Source organism: Crinia signifera, chromosome 19 (assembly GCF_055691185.1).
Source record: "Crinia signifera chromosome 19, ASM5569118v1, whole genome shotgun sequence".
Taxonomy (NCBI): domain Eukaryota; kingdom Metazoa; phylum Chordata; class Amphibia; order Anura; family Myobatrachidae; genus Crinia; species Crinia signifera.
Genome location: NC_139226.1, coordinates 115,403,570 through 115,427,919, shown reverse-complemented (window position 1 = coordinate 115,427,919; position 24,350 = coordinate 115,403,570). Strand labels below are relative to the sequence as shown.

The window sequence follows — 24,350 nt, the reverse complement described above, 5'->3', positions numbered from 1 at the left end:
CAGATATATCAGTTCATTGTGCTGTGTGTGTAAGGGCGGTCTGCAGATATATCAGTTCATCGTGCTGTGTGTCTGTAAGGGCGGTCTGCAGATATATCAGTGCATCGTGCTGTGTGTGTAAGGGCGGTCTGCAGATATATCAGTTCATCGTGCTGTGTGTGTAAGGGTGGTCTGCAGATATATCAGTTCATCGTGCTGTGTGTGTAAGGGCGGTCTGCAGATATATCAGTGCATCGTGCTGTGTGTAAGGGCGGTCTGCAGATATATCATTGCATCATGCTGTGTGTAAGGGCGGTCTGCAGATATATCAGTGCATCGTGCTGTGTGTAAGGGCGGTCTGCAGATTTATCAGTGCATCGTGCTGTGTGTAAGGGCGGTCTGCAGATATATAAGTGCATCGTGCTGTGTGTGTGTAAGGGCGGTCTGCAGATATATCATTGCATCGTGCTGTGTGTAAGGGCGGTCTGCAGATATATCATTGCATTGTGCTGTGTGTGTAAGGGCGGTCTGCATATATATCAGTGCATCGTGCTGTGTGTAAGGGCGGTCTGCAGATATATCAGTGCATCGTGCTGTGTGTAAGGGCGGTCTGCAGATATATCAGTGCATCGTGCTGTGTGTGTGTAAGGGCGGTCTGCAGATATATCTTTGCATCGTGCTGTGTGTAAGGGCGGTCCCGCAGATATATCATTGCATTGTGCTGTGTGTGTAAGGGCGGTCTGCAGATATATCAGTGCATCGTGCTGTGTGTGTGTAAGGGCAGTCTGCAGATAAATCAGTGCATCGTGCTGTGTGTAAGGGCGGTCTGCAGATATATCAGTGCATCGTGCTGTGTGTGTGTAAGGGCGGTCTGCAGATATATCAGTGCATCGTGCTGTGTGTGTGTAAGGGCGGTCTGCAGATATATCATTGCATCGTGCTGTGTGTAAGGGCAGTCTGCAGATATATCATTGCATTGTGCTGTGTGTGTAAGGGCGGTCTGCAGATATATCATTGCATTTTGCTGTGTGTGTAAGGGCGGTCTGCAGATATATCAGTGCATCGTGCTGTGTGTAAGGGCGGTCTGCAGATATATCAGTGCATCGTGCTGTGTGTAAGGGCGGTCTGCAGATATATCAGTGCATCATGCTGTGTGTAAGGGCGGTCTGCAGATATATCATTGCATCGTGCTGTGTGTAAGGGCGGTCTGCAGATATATCAGTGCATCGTGCTGTGTGTGTGTAAGAGCGGTCTGCAGATATATCAGTGCATCGTGCTGTGTGTGTGTAAGGGCGGTCTGCAGATATATCAGTGCATCGTGCTGTGTGTGTAAGGGCGGTCTGCAGATATATCAGTGCATCGTGCTGTGTGTGTAAGGGCGGTCTGCAGATATATCAGTGCATCGTGCTGTGTGTGTAAGGGCGGTCTGCAGATATATCATTGCATCGTGCTGTGTGTAAGGGCGGTCTGCAGATATATCATTGCATCGTGCTGTGTGTAAGGGCAGTCTGCAGATATATCATTGCATCGTGCTGTGTGTAAGGGCGGTCTGCAGATATATCATTGCATCGTGCTGTGTGTAAGGGCCGTCTGCAGATATATCATTGCATCGTGCTGTGTGTAAGGGCGGTCTGCAGATATATCAGTGCATCGTGCTGTGTGTAAGGGCGGTCTGCAGATATATCATTGCATCATGCTGTGTGTAAGGGCGGTCTGCAGATATATCATTGCATCGTGCTGTGTGTGTAAGGGCGGTCTGCAGATATATCATTGCATCGTGCTGTGTGTAAGGGTGGTCTGCAGATATATCAGTGCATCGTGCTGTGTGTGTGTAAGAGCGGTCTGCAGATATATCAGTGCATCGTGCTGTGTGTGTGTAAGGGCGGTCTGCAGATATATCAGTGCATCGTGCTGTGTGTAAGGGCGGTCTGCAGATATATCAGTGCATCGTGCTGTGTGTGTGTAAGAGCGGTCTGCAGATATATCAGTGCATCGTGCTGTGTGTGTGTAAGGGCGGTCTGCAGATATATCAGTGCATCGTGCTGTGTGTAAGGGCCGTCTGCAGATATATCAGTGCATCGTGCTGTGTGTAAGGGCGGTCTGCAGATATATCTGTGCATCATGCTATGTGTACAGGTGGTTGATGATATATTAGTCCATCATGCTGTGTGTATGACACTTGCTGCAGAGGCTGTCAATGACTGACATCACAACTGGGTGATTACATGTAAATGCCCGCACAGTTGTGGCGTAAGGCACAGCACATCTGGCCTATGATTGATACGTTTTATACTCACTTACCAGTTGACAGCTCGGCGGATCATCCTTCATCCTAGGATGTACCCAGTATGAGTCTTTTAAAAAGCTGCGGCTGCTACATTGTATCAGTTCTTATACAGATTCAAAGACTCCAGGGGCCTACACATATGGCAATGTTGCAGAGCGATGTGAGCGAAGCTAGATGGCAGAGAACACTCAGCAAATCGCTCAGCACACAGTGCTGCACAGCGATGTCTCAGCGATGTGTGCTGAGCGATCTGTCAGAGCTAGTGTTCTCCAGGGAGAATACTGGCCCTGATCGGTTGATCTCAGTAGATCTATCCAGCTTGCTGGATATTAATCGCCGGGTGATAGCGACACGCAGGGCCGCACATGGCAAAGGCCCTTACACACACACAGCTATATAGTTGCATTTTCTAAGCGATCATCTAGTCAAATTAAGATAGATCGCTAAGAAAATGACACAGAATCACTACATGTGTAGGCCCCATCAGGCACACACAGATAAATACAGTAAGTGTTACAAATCAAATTAACACAGTCTACTTGCATTGTGACTATAGGCCCATACACACTAGAAAATTAACTTTCCAAGCTGGCTGATTGGAACGAAAATCTGGAAATTTTTGGGAGCAAATGACAATTGACCATTTGCTCCTAAACATGGAAAACAGACACAAATTGGTCCTACAGACAAATTGGTCATACACACAAGAAGATATGAAAAACAAAAGATATTGGTGAACAATTTCTCTTGAGCTGATCATGAAAGATATGGGGCCTTATTCTGGTCTGTGCGGACGGAGCCGAATATGCAGCCAGGACCGTGCGTCCTAAACCCCGCCTTTCGTACGGATCGCTCACTCCGTCCGAATGCGGTAAGAAGCTGTCCGAACGGACCGCAAGTGTATTTCTCATGAATACACCTCCTCCATCTCAGGGAACCTCCCCCATCATTCGATGGTCGCAGACCATCGAATGCAGGACCGAGTGGTCAGGCAGCTCCCGCAACCTTAGACCACACGGGCATTTCTCCGTGCAAAAGCAGGCAGGCAGCTGACATCCGGCAATGTCATATGTCCGCCCCCTACACGTGCGTCACGGCCGCATTACCATACGTACGCCCAGCGTTTTCATGGGAACACCCATGAAACACGGGGTGTAAACATATGGTACAACAACAAGAGAAATCTCACGTGCGCTTATAGGTATAGTCCTGTATTTTTATGAGTAGGTAATTCACAGGGTTCAGATCCGTCTCAGGTATTCCATGAACATGTGAAAAAAACAGGAAAAAAGACGATATTGAAACTCCAGAAAATAGTCTATTTCCCCTTTAGGTGAAAACAGGATTAAAGGAAAAGGTGTCCCCGGACAGCTTCCAAACGATCCCAGGGTGAATTAGATGGGTCACCTCACACGTGCATATATATGTGAATGCTCACATGTATGCTTACATATGTCAGATGTTGTGTACTCCCATAAAGGTATCTTTTCCTTTGAGATATGACTTCAGATGGCCAAGATAAAATCACAATACTTTATTCTTTAGAATAACAACGGAGCCAGAACACAGTATTTCACAGATTTCATACCACATCAGATGTTACCCGGGTGCTTAATGATGGTACCAAAAGACTGTAACCACTATCAAATAGATCCAAGTGTCTGGAGTTTTTAATCAACTGAGTGTGGAGCATAGTGGTTACAGTCTTTTGGTACCATCATTAAGCACCCGGGTAACATCTGATGTGGTATGAAATCTGTGAAATACCGTGTTCTGGCTCCGTTGTTATTCTAAAGAATAAAGTATTGTGATTTTATCTTGGCCATCTGAAGTCATATCTCAAAGGAAAAGATACCTTTATGGGAGTACACAACATCTGACATATGTAAGCATACATGTGAGCATTCACATATATATGCACGTGTGAGGTGACCCATCTAATTCACCCTGGGATCGTTTGGAAGCTGTCCGGGGACACCTTTTCCTTTAATCCTGTTTTCACCTAAAGGGGAAATAGACTATTTTCTGGAGTTTCAATATCGTCTTTTTTCCTGTTTTTTTCACATGTTCATGGAATACCTGAGACGGATCTGAACCCTGTGAATTACCTACTCATAAAAATACAGGACTATACCTATAAGCGCACGTGAGATTTCTCTTGTTGTTGTAGTGTATGTTTGGTGGTCCGGTGACCACTTTTGAAGTATCATATGCAGCTTTAAGGTTTGCAGCGCCTGTGGTGGAATATCTTTCTTTTTAGATTTGTAAACATATGGTAATGAGCCCAAACAGCCCTTCACGCCCCTCTCCACCCCCTGTTCGTAGTTTACACATTTCATGCGGAATTTGGACGTGCGTCCCATTCGCACATGCGCAGAGACGCCTCTGCACATGCGCAGACACAAAACATCGGCGGACCGACCGCAAGCGTACATTACCGCACCAACCAGAATAAGGGCCATTGTGTGCAGGCCCCACACTACACACAATAGTGTGTATTAGGCATACACACTGGAAGATATTGCCATCAATATCTTTCAGAAGCACCTTTCTGAACGAGATTGATGCCAATATCTTCTAGTGTGTATGGGCCTTTATGCAGATGACTGCCTTTGTTCCCATAAATGTCCAGATTTTCATTCCAACCAGCCAGATTGGAAAGATAATCATCTAGTGTGTATGGGCCTTAAGATGGGGTTTTGGGAAAAAAAGTCGCCCAACGCTACTCTTATGGGACCGGGACGCACATGATGGGCTGTTTTACGCAATTATAGAATTGATGTATGAGGTCACATCTGTAAACAAGAGCAATGAGAAGATGAGAACCCAGATTATAATGGTAATCTCAGGACTGATGTATTGTTTCCCTCACCACCTTTTTTTCTGGTTTTAGATCATGCAATGATAAATGCCTATAGCAGTTGTTCCCAAACTGTGCTCCTAGGCTCCCAGGGGTGCCTCGGGACACTTGCAGGGGTGCCTCGGGTTGGTCGTCCAGGACCAATGCAAATTATTTATGATCAATTATTTCTGGACAAAACCAGTGCTGGTGGCTGTCAATCATAAATAAAATGTGTACAAGCAGAAAGAAATCCTGCCCTTTACCACATAACTGAACCTAAGAAGCACATATAAACACAATCTACTTAATTTGATATATTTTTTGGGGGGGCTAGGGGTGCCTTGGAAAAATTCTGATACTCTAGGGTGCCGTGATTAGAAAAAGATTGGGAACCCCTGGACTATAGACTCCTGATTTAATAAATGAGCCACATAACGAAAAGTTAAAAAATAAATAAAAAAGAAGTGTCAATGGCTCCACCTTGTGGCTTTTGGGTTTAAGTTCTGTCAGTATTTTTTCTATTGCAGGTATTCAATGCTTTCTATGGGGAGCTGCATCGAATCCTGTGTAGGATTCGCTGCACTTTCTCCCCAATTCTCCCTGTAGGGAGATTCGCCGGGCAGCCGCCCGTTCTCCCTATTCAACGCCTCAGGGGCTCTCTGCCCCTGGTGGCGAATTTTAACCCCCCCGGCGAATGCCGCCGGGGAGCTGGGGGACAGCTGCAGGCAGGGAGATGGAAGCCTCCCTGCCTGCGCCGGACACTGTGGGGGTGTTGGTGGGCTGTGGGGGACACAGGGAGAGCCCCCCACAGCTGGCAGGGGGCTGTGCTAGGGAGCCGCTACACACTGGTCCCGATCGTGCATGTGTGATGATCGGGACTAGTGTGCAGTGAATATATGAATATTAATGAGCGGCTCCCGGCTCGGCCCCCTGCTGGTGAATGTGTAAAAAAAAAAATATATATATATTGTTAAAAAAAAAAAAAATGAAAATATATTCATGTGCTGCAAGCACATGAATAAAAATAGCATGCCCCTTCAAAGAATAAAAAAATCAGATTTTTTGACACCAAAATAAAAATAAAAAACGCTTCATTATTTAAAGATCACATTCCAGTTCTCCAGAAAAAGATGACGAATGTAAAATGGAGAATCCGGGGAAAATCACTGGAGAAAGCAGTTCTCCACTTCAGCATTGAATACACTCTCGGCGAATTCCACTAAAAACCCCATTGAAAACCACTGGCGAATCGCGGAGAATCACAAACAGAGAATCGCCAGACATTCGCTCTTCATTTGCAGAGAATTGTGTCCATTGAATAGGGCGAATTGTTTTTCCAGTGAGAAAATTCCCTGTAAACCCGGGGAATTGCCTGATTCCCCAGAAAATATGGAGAATCAGAGGCATTGAATACTGGCCTATGTGTTAATAGGGTCATATAGGGAATTTCCTAAAATGAAATATCATTCACGGCCGGGAATTGCACATCAGCGAATTTACGAATGATATGTATTGTTAAAAATTACTAAGCGCTCACCCTTGCGATGTAATGAACTGTGTAAAGTGGTATAAATAATGAGAGAATATCGTTTTTGTAAAATAGAGTCCTGGGTATCTTCACAGGAATAAGGCCAGCAAGGTATCACTCTACGTGGCCCTGCAGATGTACTGTAGCCAAAATGTAGCATACTCGCCAACCATCAGAGAATGTATGGGAGACTAATGAATTTTGTGGTCTCATCGACATCCAGGAGAGCTGGTCATCCTGTTACATACCATTTGTCTAAAAAACAAAATAAATAATACTTGTAGAGAGAAAAAAATCTTATATTTAAGAGCAATATTGATTATTGGTGTTTAAAACTTTTTTTTTAGAATAAATGATTTCTCACAAAAAAATTTATCATCAACAAACCTTAACATATTATCACTAATATTACTATTTTAATAAAATGAAGTAATAATTTCCCTCTAATCTATTAGTAAAACAGTATTTATCTCATAAGAGTGTTATCATTGTTACAGTATCTGCCTTCTAATTCAATACATAATCGATACTATCATTAGCAGGGCAGACTAGATGGGCCAAGTGGTTCTTAAGGCCCCCATACACTAGCCGATTTTGGTCAGATTTCAGCCAGATCAGTCGGATCTGGCCGAAATCGGACCAAAATCGGCTAGTTTTGATGTCCCCTCAGATCCGATGCGCGGTCCCGTGCGCATCGGATCTGCGTCGGGTGGTCGGACCTGCTGCACGTCCGACCACCCGACTTGGGACCTAGTGGGGCGGCGCGGTGGTAGAGGGAGCAGGGGGGGCTGGGGACGCTGCGGGGGACACAGGCGGCATAGAGCCGGGCAGGGGTAGCCGGCGGGAGCTGTCAGTACTGAATTTAAAAAAAAAGCCCATACAATGAATGGGCGGCCTGTGATTGGCTGAGCGCTCTCTCAGCCAGTCAGCAATTGGCTGAGAGAGCGCTCAGTTAATCACAGGCTGCCCATTCATTGTATAGGCTTTTTTTTTCTAGCACTGACAGCTCCCGGCTCTATGCCGCCTGTGTCCCCCGCAGCATCCCCACCCCCCCCGCTCCCACCAGCCCTGCTCTGTAGCCCCCCCCCCCCCTGCTCCCCGGGTTTTTTACATGTGATAAATCGAGACGATTTATCACATGTGAAAAATGGCACATCAAGTGCCAATCTAATCAAGCTCCCCCGGGGAGCAGCCGGGGAAGCTCAGGGGGAAGTCGGGGGCGACTTGTCCTAAGGACAAGTCGCCCTAGTGTATGGGGGCCTTTAGCTGCAATCAGATTCTGTACTTTTATCTAATAATGCTAAGATTGGGTTATATAATATTGCTTTCATCCATGTTTTGGATGTGACTGATTCCTCATCTGCTTATATTTCTGTGTCTTGACACCATTAGATGAATGCATCTATTACCATTGACAGTTGATGCTGTCCTATGGTAGATCCAACAGATAACAATGATTTAAATCAGTGGTTCTCAAACTTGGTCCCCACACATTTCCGATTCTCCAGGTCACCCGACAGGTGCACTCATTACTGACTGACACATTTTCCACAGGTGGAGCTAATTATTTCACTTGTGATTCTGTGAAGAGACCTACAAAACATGTACTGTGTGGGGTCCAGAGGACCGATTTTGAGAACCTGTGATTTAAATAATAATGTTCGGTGGAAAGTAGTATGCAATGTACATAAAATCATTTGTTTTTAACAGTTTAAATAAGATATTGCATTTTGGCTTTCACACAATGACAGGTCCTAGTTTCTGAAACCATACAATGTACCTCACCAGCAAGCCAGCCTTCAGCTCCTCCTGACAGCTCTCCGGTTGGGGACATAGAAGCTATAATGAAAGGTTGGTATTACGGGATGTCCTCACACAGTGCATGAGTTTATAACAACATGTCATACAATTGTTCTTTTCCTGTTAACAGATCTAAGCAAGGAACTAAACCTTCTTTTTTGTAATTACGCAAAGACACTGAGGTAAGCACCATTGCCATCATTCCATACCCATTCCATTCGGATTTGTTATTCTATTATTATCGCTTTACTAAAACATTTAGTATTATGATCATCATTTTTACTTGTGATGACAACGTTACAAAAAGGAATAATTAAATGAAATAAAAATTTTTTAAATTAACTACCAAATAATATGACCTCTGAACAGAGATATAACTAGGTGTTGTGTGAGCATAGGGCGACACCATCATTTTCCCATAGTACCTGCATGTGGCTTTCAGGTTTCTTGAATGGAATCCTGGAAGTAGCGTTACTGCAGAGCTACCAATCTACTGCAGCTTGTAGAGGTGAGGGGCAGAGCCCTACTTTTCAAAGCTGGTTGTGCCGCACTCTAAGCAGGACATCATGAAGTTGCTGATTTATGGGGCAAGGCAGAGAGGCTGGTATTTGGTATCTAGATACCTTATTGAAGAACAAAACAAAACAAAAAAGCAAAACAAGAAAATGGTGACTTACGGTTCAAGACATTATAAGACAAGTACAGATTATATAAACATCTGCGTTAGCAGACAATACTGAAACTAGTATTAGGGGGCATAAAACCAAGGGATTGGATGCTGTTGATAGAAATATGGAGATGGTTTAGATAAAAGAAGGTACATGAGGGAGGAGGATTCTGTTTGTGAGAACTTACATACTGTATAAAAGAGGAGGGGCAGACAGACAGGTGACACAGATGGGGTAGTTAGCATGTACTGTAACAGTAGGCTAGGGTGAGAGTTGGCTGGGTTTGGTGAAGAAGTGGGCCTTGCGAGTCCAATTCATGTTTTGTAGAGAGGTAGGGAGCAGCAGGTGAAAAATCTTGGAGGAAGGAGTGGGAGGAAGTAACCAGTTGGCATGAGAGGTTGCAAATTGGTGGGATTGTAAAGGAAGATAACGTCAAATATGTAAATAGGAGAGGAATGGGTGAGGGAAGGAAAATAAATGAATGTGAGAAGCTTGAATTGGATTCTGAAAGGGAAGGAAAGCCAGTGTAGGGCTTGTAAGAGAGGGCAGGTGGATGTAGTATGTTTGGTGAGGAAGAGGAGCCAGGACAGATTGGGGTGGAGAGAGGTACTGGTCATGGATGCCATATAGGAGAAGATTCCAGTATACCAGTCTGATGATGACTAGTGAGCGATATGCACGATAATGATATCGTTAACAATATCCTGCATATCATTCAGTGTGTATCCAGCATATCGTTAATGATGCACTTTCCGGCCGATCCTCTGAACATACAGTCCAATCTGACCATATAGTCAATGACTGCATGTTCAGCGGGTGTGACATCACTGAACAATACCGTTAACAATATTGATCTGTGTTTAGCGGTCGTTTGTTTTTGCCGCACTGCTAATATCATTAACGATATCGGCGGTGCCCCATATCGTTCAGTGTATATGGACCTTAAGGACGCCTTAGTCAATTCTGTGGCTTGTGCTGAAAAAAAAATTATTACAATTACACCTAATTTGTCTCTATTGTCCACTTGGGGTATTTTAATAAAATTTACTGAGATTGAATGGGTTTGAAAATTTTCCCAGTATTTTTGGAACCAAAATCGGCTCAAAGATCCTGGGGCTGGGTATGCTCAGGAGGGGGGACACCACACCATTTTTCTAAGGTCGAAAACAACCCCGTGCTTAATCAATTTAATAAATTTCCCTCTTGTGCAATTAGTGTCATAGTTTTGAATAAGTGCAGAAAATTCCCAGAATTCCAACTAGAAGAAGCAGTGTTCATAATATTGAAGATGAAGAAGGAAGATCTATTAGTAAAAAAAAAAGAAGATAAATAAAAAAAAAAAACTTTTGACAATTCAGCTGTTTTCATATATAATAAAGGGATTTATACACTCAAACTAAATAAAGCTTCTGTAGACCAATATTCTGGATTCTATTTACCCTTGTGGATTCCCATGATTACCCTGGCTTCTGCTGATAACCTCTCTGGTCTTGACACCTGCCTTTAGATGATGATTGTCTCTGGTTCCTAAACTCAAGCTATGAACTAAATACTCCCTGGTAGGGAAGCCAATCCTGGGCATTTTTTTCAATCCCGAGATTTGGGATTGAAAAATGGCCAATCCCAGGGGTGGGTGTACGGCAGTGTAGGTGCTAGCAAGAAAGTGCGGCTTGGGTGACGGCGGAAGGGTGAAGCTGCCTGCGCAGCATGACCTCTGGCCAATACGCTGCACAGAGCTGCACGCCGGGGATTGGGAACAGCCAGGCAATCCTGGGATTGAGATCCTTTCAATTTGGGCGCCAAATCCTGGCATCCCGCCGATCCCGGTATTGGCCACCCTACTCCCTGGCTACTCCCTTAATGTTACCATGTCCTGAGTCTCTAGTTTCACTTCCCATACTTAACCCTTTGATTGACAAGCAAATTTTTAAAAATAGGTGTTAAAATTAGCAAACAATAATAATGACCTGTAATGTTACCTTATAAAGGAAATATCATTTTTTTTTTACACAAAATTTTTATTTGAGATATAACAAATGGGAGCAACGCAAGCATTTTTAGAGGATATTTTGAACATCTCTCATGAAGATGTTGGCACTCAAAGGGTTAAAGTTACAGAGCCTCCTTTTTTTAAAGACTGCTTCACTATCACTCCTTTAGTTGGAACCCACTAGTTCAATATCTGTTAAAACAAATATCCAAGAACTGACACTTTTCATCCAGAGTGACGATTTCTACTGAAACAAATGTTTCTTTTATCAGAGTAAGCAAATCATGTTCAGTAAATGTGGCATTTTTGCACATTTTTCTCCACTGCCCATTCCATTTTAATAATGTCCCATAGGAATGGAATGCTGCAATCCTGCTCTGTAAAGCCTGGAGTTATTGTACCCAGATGTCATGGTGGATTGCAATTTATTCCTATTTGTACTGTTGTTTTATGATATCCAAGTTTTTTTTTTTTGTAATATGTGTTTCTGTAATTTTTGTAGTGTAATATGTGTAAATTGGTCTGCTGATAAGGGCGGATACACCTGTGGGGTAGGGGAATGGCAGATAGGAGTGATAGGGCTTTGGGTAATTCACCAGTACGGGCTCCTGTCCCAGCAAAGGATTGCTGATAAATTTGCATAAAAATGATAATTTTCACTTTGGAAATGTAGACAATAATCTCATATCTACACTGCAGTCACAATGCATTATATAGGTGTATCTAACCTGTTCTCACAAAGTACAAGATTACATAAGCAAGGCTTTTCCTGCTGTTCGCACTATTGCATTTTTTAATTACTATATATTTAGTGGTAGATGCATAAATGCCGGCAGCTGCGTCCTTCTCTTGTATACAGATGTGTCCATATACTGTACATCTGGCCTCCTGGTATGTTAAACAGCCCTTCTACAGAGTACGGGGCTACCCAGTACAGTACTACACACCCTGGACTCCAGGTCTTGCCCCACAATGTGTCGGCAACACAGCGAAGAGCTAACAGGCTGGCCATGTTTTGGCTGCTTGTGGCATCTCTTGATGTCTCTCTCTTGATGGGCTCTCCACGATGGCGGCCGCCATCTTGAAAAGGGTATACAGCTGAACTCCATTAGTGTAGAAGCCTGTTACAGGAGCTCAGCGCAGCTGGGCACTTCCAAGTGGTCTCCATTGTAGGGGAGACACTGGAAGGCAGAAGAAACACTTGGTAGGAGCCGCTTACAGGGGAAGGGTGCCAAAAATACTTCCCCTCCCCACTGAAGCAGGGACTTGGTCTCTTCCTTCACTCTACTCTGGCTCCTTTTCTTCCCACACTGTGCGGAGCTGGAAGGAGATTTCTATCTGCAGAGAGAGTGACAGTTTCTTCTGAGGCAGTGCTTTCCCCGGTGACCACTGATGGTCCGTTACAGCGGCAGACAGCTAAGTAATCGGCCCCATACATCAGCAATCACAATTTATGGATTTCCGGATGCAGAGATTTTTTGGCCAGATAAATGGATTTTACAATCTATCTGACTTGCCCACACATTACGGATTTATTTCAGTGATCGGCAGATTTTTCCATCTAAAGATTGCATCTTCATATCTGGAAATTGTCCAATCGATTGCTGTTCATAATGTAAATAGATGAAGAAGATGAATTGGGAATGCCCACACATATAAAAAAGATCTGCAGATAATACCTGATTATTAAACATGTTTAAAAACCTGATTAAGCAATCGATTGGCGATTTTGATTGGGATTGCCAAAAGGGGGAGCCCACACATCTAAAATTAATTGTGGCAATCATCTCCATCTCTGAAAATTGTCACAATTAATTGCTAATGTATGGGGCCCTTAACACTGATGTATTGCTTTGTACAAATGCCTGACTTATTGCACTGTTTGTTTATCATGACAGAAAGGTGTAATGCTGCTGTGCTTGGGGAGGGAGCGTCTGCCATGTTAATTAACTGTTTTTAAAAGTTATTTAAATTAAAAGTTTTGCGGGGAAAAATTAACTGCTGAACAGATGGATCCATGGGGGTTTATGCCCAGCATGTGATCTGTGCCCAGTGGGGCGCAAGCCCAGAGGGCTGAGCAACCTGAGCCTGCGTGGGCAGCTGCTCTGGGAAGGTCTGTGTCTGCCTTGGTACAGGCTCTAAATAGACAGAGGGATGAATTGGTTAGATCCCCTAGGCCATTTTCATCCCCACAACCTTCTGTTGGCTCTATTCCCCTTTCTCAGGGGGACCCTACATTGTTACAGGCTATGCAGGACACTGCACAGAGTGTGCACAAAATGAATACCTTTATGGAACAGTTGGTTCCCAGACACCCTTTATCCACACCACCCCTTCTTAGGGCAGTATTCAATGAGAAATATTCTCCTTGCATGGCGAGAGATTTTTTCTCTCGCCATGCACTCGCCCTGTCCTGGAGGGCTCGCTGCCACTCCTGCTCCTACTATTCAATGTGGTTAAGACTCGCCGCCACTCACGGCGAGTCTTAACCCCTGCAGCGGACGAGCGTCCGCAGCAGGGAGCTGGCAGGGAGCCAGGGGACAGTGGCAGCCAGGGAGATTAAAGTCTCCCTGGCTGCCCCAGAACATATGTGGAGGGGAGGAGGGCTCCCCGGCACCCAGGCAGCACAAGCTGCCCCCCCCCTATAGCCAGCGGGGGACCCAGTATTCACTGCACCCGATCGTGCATATGTAATGATCGGGTGCAGTGAATATATGAATATCTAATGAGCGGCTCGAGAGCTCCGGCCCCCTGCTGGCTGCTCTGTGTAAAAAAAAATATATATATATACATATATTTTTTTTTAAATTAAATATATATTCATGTGCTATAAAGCACATGAATAAAAATAACATGCCCCTTCACAGAAAAAAAATCCTAATTTTTTTACACCAAAATTAAAAAAAAAAAACCTTTTATTTTAAAAGTTCACATTCCAGTTCTCCATGAAAAGATGGAGAATTGCTACACGGAGAGACACGGCGAAAATCACTTAGAAAGATGGCGAAAATATCACATTGAATAGGGTGGTTCACTTTTGGAGAGCAAAATGCTCCTTCCAACGCGAAAATAGCACAAACTTGCCATAAAACACGGCAAATTTTTCTCATTGAATATGGCCCTTAACCCTTTCCCGAAGGGGCGTTTTTTGTTAACTTTTTTTTTTTTTCCTCCTCGCGTTCAAATAAGCGTAACTTTTTTAATTTTCCGGCTATATAGACACATGAGGGCTTTTTTTTTGCGGGACAAGTTGTACTTTTTAATGGTACCATTTACTATACCGTATAATATTCTGGGGAATCAGGAAATAATTCAATGTGGTGTAAAAAGGAAAAAAAACGCAATTCCACAATTTTGCGCTGGTTACGGTTTTTTTGGAGTTCATAGTTCGTTTAAAATGATGGGTTATCTTTGGATCGTTACGATTCCGGTGATACCAAACTTATATAGTTTTCGTTACGTTTTACCACTAAAAAAAAAATAGAAAATTTTACGGTTTTTCTAATTTGCGTCGCGTCGCCATGTTCTGCGGCTTATAACTTTTTTATTTTTCCACCTACGGACCTGGGTGAGGGCTCATTTTTTGCGGGCTGAAGTGTACTTTTTAATTAATACCATTATGGGATATGTGCGACTTTCTGATCTCTTTTATTTACATTTTTTTGGGTAGGCGATGCGACCAAAAAACGTAGTTTTGGAGTTGGGAATTTTTTTCCGTTTACGCCTTTAACCGTGCGGGATAACTAATGTTATATTTTAATAGATCGGACTTTTAGGAACGCGGCGATACCAAATATGTTTATTTTTTTTATTTTTTATTTATTTTTATTTGTGAAATGGGGAAAGGGGGGTGATTTGAACTTTTAATATTTTTTTATTTTTTTTTTATTTTTAAACTTAATTTTTTTTTTTTTTTTACTTTTACTACAAGGCCCCCTAGTGTACTTGACCACTAGGGGGCGCGATCGCCTGTACTAGGTTCAGCCATAGAGCTCTATGGCTGAACATAGTGATTTTCAGGCAGGATGTAATAGGAATGCTGACATGGCCAGCACAGGGGTCTACATTAGACCCCTTGCTGCCATGGCAACCGATCGGCACCCTCCGATCTCGCCGCGGGGGGCCCCGATCGGCGCCGGAGGGGGGGCGCCCCCCCTCCGATCAGCTATTTAAGCACTGCGGGCGCTTTGCCCGCGGTGCTTAAAGGGTTAAACGGCCACGATCGGCGAACTCGCCGCTCGTGGCCGTGAGAGCAGGTACCTGGCTGTAATATACCTGCTCTCTTTCAAGCCAGCTCACTCCGTGAGCTGGCTTGATTCCCCCGCAACCGACATATGACGTACATGTACGTCATATGTCGGGAAGGGGTTAATGTAGACTCTGAAGAAGAAGGGGAGTGTGTTGAAGAGATGTTTTGGGATCAGAGGGAAGAGGCTGAATGATTTGATTTTGGCTGTTAAACAGGCATTAAATCTATCTGAGGTGGATAAGACACCGCAGCAAGTTGTGTTTAAGAAACAGCGCAGAGACGCAGTTACCTTTCGTTCAGATGCAAGAGCTGCTGGGGGGATCATGGAAAACACCTGATAAGACTCCTTATGCCCAAAAGCGTTTGAGCTTGTATCCTATGCCGGAGGAGCATGAAAAATTGTGGGAAAAGATTCCACTTGTGGATGCCCTGGTGGCCAGGCTGTCTAAGACTACAGCGTTACCTGTGCACGGGGGTGCTGCGTTCAAAGACCCCGTGGATAAGAAATTGGAGGGTTGTTTGAAGGCAGTGTTTGAAGGAGTTGGTTTTACTTTAAGGCCTATCATTGCATCAGCCTGGGTCTCTAAGGCCATGATGGTTTGGGCAAATACCCTGTATTCACTGCTTCAGCCTGATTCTGAAGCGTTTGCCTTGGCAGAAAATGTAAAGGCTGCGGCTGAATAAACTTGTGAGGCTGGAGAAGAGGGAGTTAAGATGGCGTCAAAAGTGTTGGCCATTTCAGTGACAACCAGGAGGGCCTTATGGCTTAAGGCTTGGGAAGTCTCTTGAAGCATTGGCTTTTAAGGGGGAGTTGCTTTTTGGATCAGAACTAGAATCTATTATCAAACAGGACACAGGGGGGAAGAGCACTTTTCTTCCCACAACTCCTGCAAAACAGGGAGCTTCAAGGTTTGCTGCTTTTCGCTCGTCCTTTTGTAACTCGTTTAGGGGGGTGCTTCCACCAGAGGGCAGTTTGGTAGAGGAAGATTTCCATCAGAAAAAGGAAAGGCTCCCAAGTCCCGTTTTGGTGCCTTTGCAAGAAAGCAGGTTGCCAAGGGGGAGAAGCCCTCCTCATGACGGGTTAGAACACAGTGGGGGGTGTGGTGATTCCGGTGCCACGAGAGGAAAGGAAGAAGGGGTTTTACTCCATTATTTTCTTGGTCCCCAAACCAGATGGCTCTTTCAGGCCTATCCTGAACCTGAAATCGCTGAACCTTCAGCTGTGGGTGGACCACTTCAGGATGAAATCTCTGAGGACGTTCTCTTGAGTTTGGAGCCGGAAGACTTCCTAGCATCTGTGGACATTCAAGAAACCTATTTGCACGTGCCTACTTGCAAAGAACATCAGTCTTTGCTGCATTTCGCGATAGGTGACCTCCATCTGCAATTTCAGGCTCTCTCCCCTTCGGGCTGGCAACAGCTCCAAGGGTGTTCACGAAGATAATGGCAGTCATGGCGGCAGCTCTCAGACTCCAGGGAATTGTAATTATCCCATACTTGGACGGTCTCTTGTTCAAGGCGGAGTCAGCAGAGAAGTTGCAGGAAAATCTAGCAGCTGCAACTCATTTCTTGCAGAGCTATGGGTGGATATAAAATCTGCCAGCCGTGTCCCACTCAGAGGCTACAGTTTTTGGGAGTAATTCTAGATACACACCTTCATCAGGTTTTTCTTCCAGAGGCGAAGGCCAGGGACATTCGTCTGTTAGTATTGGCGATTCTCAGTCGCCAGGTCCTTCAGTATGGCAGTGGTTAAAACTAATGGGCAAGATTGTTGCGACCTTCGAGACCCTTCAGTATGCAAGGTTCCACTCGAGACCTTTTCAATGGAACATACTGTCCAGTTGGTCTGGGAATCTGAAGTCCTTGAAGCAAGAGACAGTTCTTCTGACTCAGGAGACTCGGGACTCGTTACTGTGGTGGACGGATCTGGAATCCCTCCAGTTGGGACGCTCCCTTCGGTCATGGGACTGGGTGGTTGTCACAACCGATGTCAGCCTCAGGGGCTGGTGGGTGGAAACCCTGAACCTGAGATTGCAGGGTCTATGATCCAGTGTGGAGTCTTCATTGCCGATCAATATACTGGAGCTGCGGGTGCTTATGCAGGCGGAGGAGCTTCTAAAAGGGGTCTCCCATTTGAATTCAGTAGGACAATGCCACAGAAGTGGCTTATTTGAACCACCAAGGGGGCACTCGCAGCAGGATGGCGATGCAAGAAGTCTCTCGGATTTTCTGGTGGGCAGAAACAAATCTTCCAGCTTTATCGGCTGTGTTCATTGCGGGGATTTGGAATGTGGAAGCGGATTTTCTAAGCAGTGCAGACTTGCTGGAAGGAGAATGGGCGTTACATCCAGAGGTATTCCAGGAAATTGTGTCTCTTTGGGGGCTCCCAGAGGTGGACTTGATGGCGTCCAGACACAATCGTCAGGTACCCATGTTCTGTTCGAGAACCAGGCATCCGATGGCGTGGGCAGTGGATGCCATGACGGTTCCGTGGTGCCTCAGCATCACTTATGTCTTCCCACAATTTCCCATGCTGGCTCGGGTTCTCAAAAGAGTGAGGACACAAGGGGCAAAGATCATTCTGATAGCTTCGGATTGGCCAAGGAGGTCTTGGTATTCCAACATACTGAGCTTGTCGACAGCGTCCTGGTGGCTTCCACTTTGACCAGACCTTCTCAAGCAAGGTCCCTTGCTTGGCTCTTGAAACCACCATCTTGAAGAAGAAAGGTTTCTCGGAGGCAGTTATCCGTACTATGATTAGTGCACGGAAACCGGTTTCAGCTGCAAATTATTATAGAGTTTGGAAGACGTACATTATGTGGTGTGAGAGACAGAAAGTTAACACCTCCAGATTTAAGGTCTATAGACTTCTAGAATTCCTGCAGGATGGATTTTCCACTGGGTTGAGCCTGCAATCCTTGAAGGTGCAGTTGCCAGCCTTGTCTGTTTTCTTTCAAAAGAAAGTGGCTTTGTTGCCGGAGGTGCAGGTGTTCCTCCAGGGGGTTACTTGTCTTAAACCTCCCTATAGACAACCTTGGGATCTGTCACTGGTGTTGAGAGTACTGCAGAAACCACCTTTTGAACCATTAAGGTTGGCTGACCTTAAATTTCTGACCTGAAAACTTAGGTTTCTATTGACTATTGCTTCGGCTAGACATGTGTCTGAATTGGGGGCCTTGTCTTTCAAGTCTCTGTTTTTGGCATTTCCTGAAGATAGGGCTGTTTTGTGAACAGTTTTTGCCAAAAGTGGTATCCACTTTTCATTTAAACCAGGAGATTGTGCTCCTGGTGTTTTGTCCTCCAGAGGAGGTTCGGAATAGGGACAAACTGAAGAAACTATATGTTGTTCGCACACTGCGAATTTACGTGGGTGAAGTAGTTTCGTAAAACTGACTTGTTACGGGTACTGTATGACATACATAAGAGAGGTTGCCCAGCTTCTAAGCAGACCATTGATAGATGGTTAAGGTCGGTCATAGCATTTGCATACACTAAAGTTGCTCATACCACCAGGTCGGTTGCTTCCTCTTGGGCTGTACATCATGGGGCTACTGCGGAACAAGTATGCAGGGCTGCCACTTAGTCCTCTGTTCACACTTTCACCAAATTCTACAGGTTCCATGAGTTTGAGGACACTTCATTCGGGCGAGCAGTGATGAGAACTGCGGGCCTGAGCGTACCCTCCCAAGTTGTGGCCAATTGAATTGGCACCTAAATGTCACTGAAAACAGTTTATGAGGCTATGTGCATCTATCCATGGTGTTAGCACAGACTAAATTAAACAAAATATAGGGCCTTATTCAGACCTGATTGCATGGCTACGAATTCGCATCACAAGTGATTATTGATAGACTGTGCATGCATCTAGGCTGTAATGCGCATGTGCAAGGCCATCCTGCGATGAAAGCCTGCTACTTTTTTTCATCGCTAGCTGTTTGCAAGGTGATTAACAAGAAGCTGGCATTTGGGGGCAGTAACTGCGTTTCCTGGGAGTGTCAGAAAAAAATGCAGGCATGCCCAAGTGTTTGGAGGGAGGGTGTGTGACTTCAGATCAGGCTGATTCCATCTCAACCTTTGAGTAAGTCCAGGGCTACACACAGGCTGCTCACTGTGGGAAAATCATTTGATGGAGAGTGTGCTATGAATGGATATGCAGCTTTTTGCTGTGCTGCGACATATACGCTACCCATTTGCAGCCTTGCGAAGGGCGGTATTACACTCTGGCAGGGTGGTAGCTAACTATTCACACAGTGGGGGGAACGCCCGTGTCTGCACACTACAAATGGGAACACCATGGCAAGGGAGTAATACTCGCTGAAGGCATTCGCACAGGTGCAAATACACAGATGCGCAGACCCCCCACCATCGAAACGGGACAGAATCCGAGTGATACTAAATCACCCCAGTGATTTTTTCTTTCCACTGCTTACTCTAACTGTGGTCACGTGGGGCACTACTTACTCTAACTGTGGTCATGTGGGGCACTGCTTACTCTGTGTTCATGTGAGGCACTGCTTACTCAAACTATGTTCATTTGGGGCACTGCTTACTCAAACTATGTTCATGTGGGGCACTGCTTACTCAAACTGTGTTCATGTGGAGCACTGCTTACTCAAACTGTGTTCATGTGGAGCACTGCTTACTCAAACTGTTCATGCGGGGCACTGCTTACTCAAAATGTGTTCATGCGGGGCACTGCTTACTCAAACTGTGGTCATGTGGGGCACTGCATACTCTAACTGTGGTCACGTGGGGCACTGCTTACTCTAACTGTGTTCATGTGGGGCACTACTTACTCAAACTGTGTTCATGTGAGGCACTGCTTACTCAAACTATGTTCATTTGGGGCACTGCTTACTCAAACTATGTTCATGTGGGGCACTGCTTACTCAAACTGTGTTCATGTGGAGCACTGCTTACTCAAACTGTGGTCATGTGGGGCACTGCATACTCTAACTGTGGTCATGTGGGGCACTGCATACTCTAACTGTGGTCATGTGGGGCACTACTTACTCTAAGTGTGGTCATGTGGGGCACTGCTTACTCTAAAATAAAATATATATATGTATTTTTTTCAAGTGAGAGAGCAGCTGTGGATGTACTTTATGTGCATGAATTTGATGAAATCCTCAAGGAAGCCCGATCAATAGAAATGCAGCTAAAACAGAAGATGGAAAGCCTTAAGAACAGTCTTACTATGATTGCAAATAATTTATCTTTCTAAAATGCCGTAACAATGTTTTAAAATAAGTTACATTTGTAAAAGCTGCTTGGGTATGTAGTAATTATTTATACAGTATTGTCAGTTGTTTCAATGTCACAGGTTTATAGCATCAAGTTGTTGTGCAAAGGTTACGTAGAAGCTGTTGTGTATTTAATAAACATTCCAAATTAAAACAGTTGCCAGTTTGTTAAAAGTGAAAATGTCTAAATTGTTTTATGTAGTTATTATTATTCAAGAGTAAACCTCTTCTAATATTTTTATTTTACAAGAAGAATAAAGAATGATGTTTGTATCATAAAAACCATTGTGTTACAGCATCAGTACCTGTAATCTTGAAGGTAAAAAAAAACCCTTTCTATATGGGCATAATGGCATAACATAAGGAAACATGAAAATGCGGTACTTATTTCCTAGCACGGCGCCCGTCGGGTTGATCGCATGCCTTAAGTTTAAGGTACTTAAGGCATGCGATAGACGCGATTTTCTGTCAATCACTGGTTTAATTGCTGGTAAAAGAGAAAATCCACGATGCGACCGATTTTCCCATAGAGAATAATGTTAAATGATTTTCAATGTTGAAATTGAAAGTTGGGCGGCGGTACGCGTCCTCCGACCTTTTCATACCCCCACTATCCACCTGTGAAGTTTTGTGCGTCCCCTCGCGGGGCTCGCTGCGCTCGTCACGCTTCGGGCTCGGTGGCTCGCTGCGCTCGCCACACTTTATACGATCAACTCCACGCCGACGTGGATAGTGGGGGTATCACAAGGTCGTAGGACGCGTAGCGCCGCCCCTCGCGGGCTTGCTGCGCTCGCCACGCTTCGGGTTGGCGTCAATAGTGGGGTGGCGTTAACAATGGAGGGCCATTTCACCCATCAGGGGGGGTTTGCTATTAAAATGGGGGGTTTTGGGGCTTTTTACATTGAAATCAATGTAAAATTGTGGTCTCAGGGACCATTTTACATTGATTCCAATGTAAAAATCACATTGATCGCATTCGATTTGGTTGGCATGCGATGCGATGGACGCGATTTTTCCGACCCGATCAACACAATCAAAATCGCGGGCGCCGTGCTAGGAAATAAGTACCGAAAATGCTGACAATCCTTTTGCCATTGTGATGGGATGTGCCTCACTGCCTGCTCCAATTGATCACAGACTTGTTTGGTCCCATGAGACCTCGGTCAATAGGGGATTCTCTCTTACCACCAGTAACTGCCTGTTACTAATATGTAGGTTCCTTTTATCTTCATCCAACACACAATACCATAGGGGTGTTTTTTCCCAATCAATTTAAGAGCATTTGTCTGGAATGCCCAACTCTAACATTGTCCCCTATGGACAGTGGGGGTTATTCTGATTCACTCGGAAAGGCACAATCACTCTCTAATGGACAAAACCATGTGCACTGCAGGTGGGGCTGATGTAACATGCGCAGCGAAAGTTAGATTTGGATGTTTTATTGTTTCTGTGCAGGGTAAATACTGGCTGCTTTATTTTTACACTGCAATATAGATATCAGTTTGAAGTACATACACCACCCAAATCTAACTCTCTCTGCACATGTTACATCAGCCCCACCTGCAGTGCACATGGTTTTGTCCATTAGAGAGTGATTGTGCCTTTCCGAGTGAATCAGAATAACTCCAAGTGGGTAGTGGTCACTCTAGTGCACAGACTCTACTGCGATGTGCACCTGGAAGAGAGGAGGGGGCCCGAACGGAGGAAGCTGCACAAGGGCATGGAACATGATCTAATGGAATTTCGGCAGAAACGCAAAAATAATCTGGCTAACCCATGTCAGCAGCAATTAAAATGCCACCTTTCTAGACCTCAGCCTATATGTAAATGATAAAAGATATCTTCTTACCGAACTGTATGCAAAAAGCCAGCCTATGCAAAAACCAGGTGGATCGGTGAATTTGCCACTGTTCCACATGTTCAGAACATGTGTTTGTCCATGCCGATTCGACAAATAGTGAAAAGTTCTGGGCGAAAACATTCACACAAATTGGCGGAAACGCCCTTGATTGAATACGAATCGGCAAATTATTGCCATTTTTTCTTACCTGGGGAAAAACGGAGATGATTGAATACCCCCTAAGGGATACATTTACTAATATCGAACGTATTCGAATGAGGCCATCTCAGCCAGGAATTCCATATCAGTAGTCGGTTTAATGCGCAATTGACCTTTACTGCATGTCAGAGCAAGCCTCGAGAAACACAGAAGGCAAGAATGTGTTTCTCAGACAACGGATCATAACACATGAGTACTCAATGAGTTTCCGAAATAGAATGGAGCAAACACTGCCAAGTTTAGAATTTGTACAATTCAAGATGATACTGCATGGGATCAACAAGCAAATCACTGAAGAGAATGTAGTCTTCAAAGGAAAAGAGACAATCTTCATCCTCTCTAAGTAGTAGTTCCAGAATAGGCCACTCTCATACAGTTTATTCCTCAATATAAACAGAATAACATATTTTACAAAGTGTTACATGTCAAGTAAGATTAGACATTCCACCTCGGGCGACAACCCTCCTCAATAAAATGTATGGAAGTTCTTGAGACAGTCCCATATACCAATGACTAATAGAGGGCCCATCGTATTCTCCCCTCTGGGAATACAATTACCTCTTAAGTAAGGATTAAGTCACCTTATAATATTAAAAGATATTGTATAGAAACGACAGCCCAAACCAAGATATTCCTCATAAAAAGCACTTATCAGCCCTATTGTATTGAAGATACCTTTATACGTCCCTCATAACTTCAGGGTTAATCAGCAATGAAAATAACGTAGATTTTCCATTTCAAAACTCTAATCCCCAGAGGTTTAAATGTCAAATGTTCTGTACGGTCTTCTATAACTTTTGGGCAACGTTTAGGGCCTGGGGTCCAATGGTATTCTGGGGTAAATGTATGAAGCAGTGATAAGGGAGGAGAAGTGATAAAGTGCCTGGTACTTTCTCACCGACCAATCAGCTCCTAACTGTTCCTTTTTAAACCCAGTCTGTAACTTTCCAGCCAGGAGCTGACAGCGAGCCATGCGAGGGGGCGTGGTGCACAGTTATGGTGTCAATGTCGACTGTCAACATTTGGGACCAAAAATTCAGTGAAAAACCCATGTCGACCTTTTCACTGTTGACCTTCCCAATGTTGACCTAATGCTTGTGTCGACCTAATGACCCAGTTGACCTAAAGCCATGCTGACCTTCTGAGTGTGTCGACCTAAGGCCTGTCAACTTTCAGACCAAATGCGCGGCGACATTCCTGTGGTCGACCTAACGATCCACACCCACATTCATCCCCTTCCCCGATGGTGGGGGTCTGCTCATGCAAATAGTTGCTCATGCGCAAGTTTTACACTTGCCGGGCCATTTGGAACAGTGGGCGCACCCATAGAAACACTAGGCGTACCCCTGTAAATGCAGGAATGCCCATGCCTGCTTAGAACGGGTGGCTGACGTCACATGACGTCAACTCCTGCCCCCAATTCAGCGGAAAGCGGCCATATAAAAAGTCTAGGCTTACTTCTCATACCGAACAGAGGAAAAATCATTCAATGGTGACGACTGTCGAATGATTTTTAAGCTGTGCGGCCTCATGGGTGTGGAGGTGTAAGCATACACATCCACTTATATCATGGGGAGTCGGTTGGTGGGAGGGCATGTGTTCGGTGGGGCAGTGTTTACCTGGTCTGAATTACCCCCCTGATTCAGAGATGAACGTAAAGGCGATGTTCCATGGATCTGAATAACTATCTGCAGATTGTTCATAC

The 24,350-nt window shown here is 44.7% G+C and overlaps 1 protein-coding gene across 1 annotated transcript in view; it reads left to right on the top strand.

The window, feature by feature from the left end:
- TEX12 (testis expressed 12) overlaps positions 1-20,809 on the top strand; it is a 29,297-nt gene extending 8,488 nt beyond the window's left edge. Inside the window, exons 3-5 of the mRNA XM_083161973.1 lie at positions 8,388-8,487; positions 8,567-8,618; positions 20,423-20,809. Coding sequence (XP_083018099.1) covers positions 8,388-8,487; positions 8,567-8,618; positions 20,423-20,567 — 297 coding nt within the window. The 3' untranslated portion in view covers positions 20,568-20,809. The remainder of the gene's footprint in view (positions 1-8,387; positions 8,488-8,566; positions 8,619-20,422) is intronic.
- Positions 20,810-24,350: the final 3,541 nt, after the last annotated feature.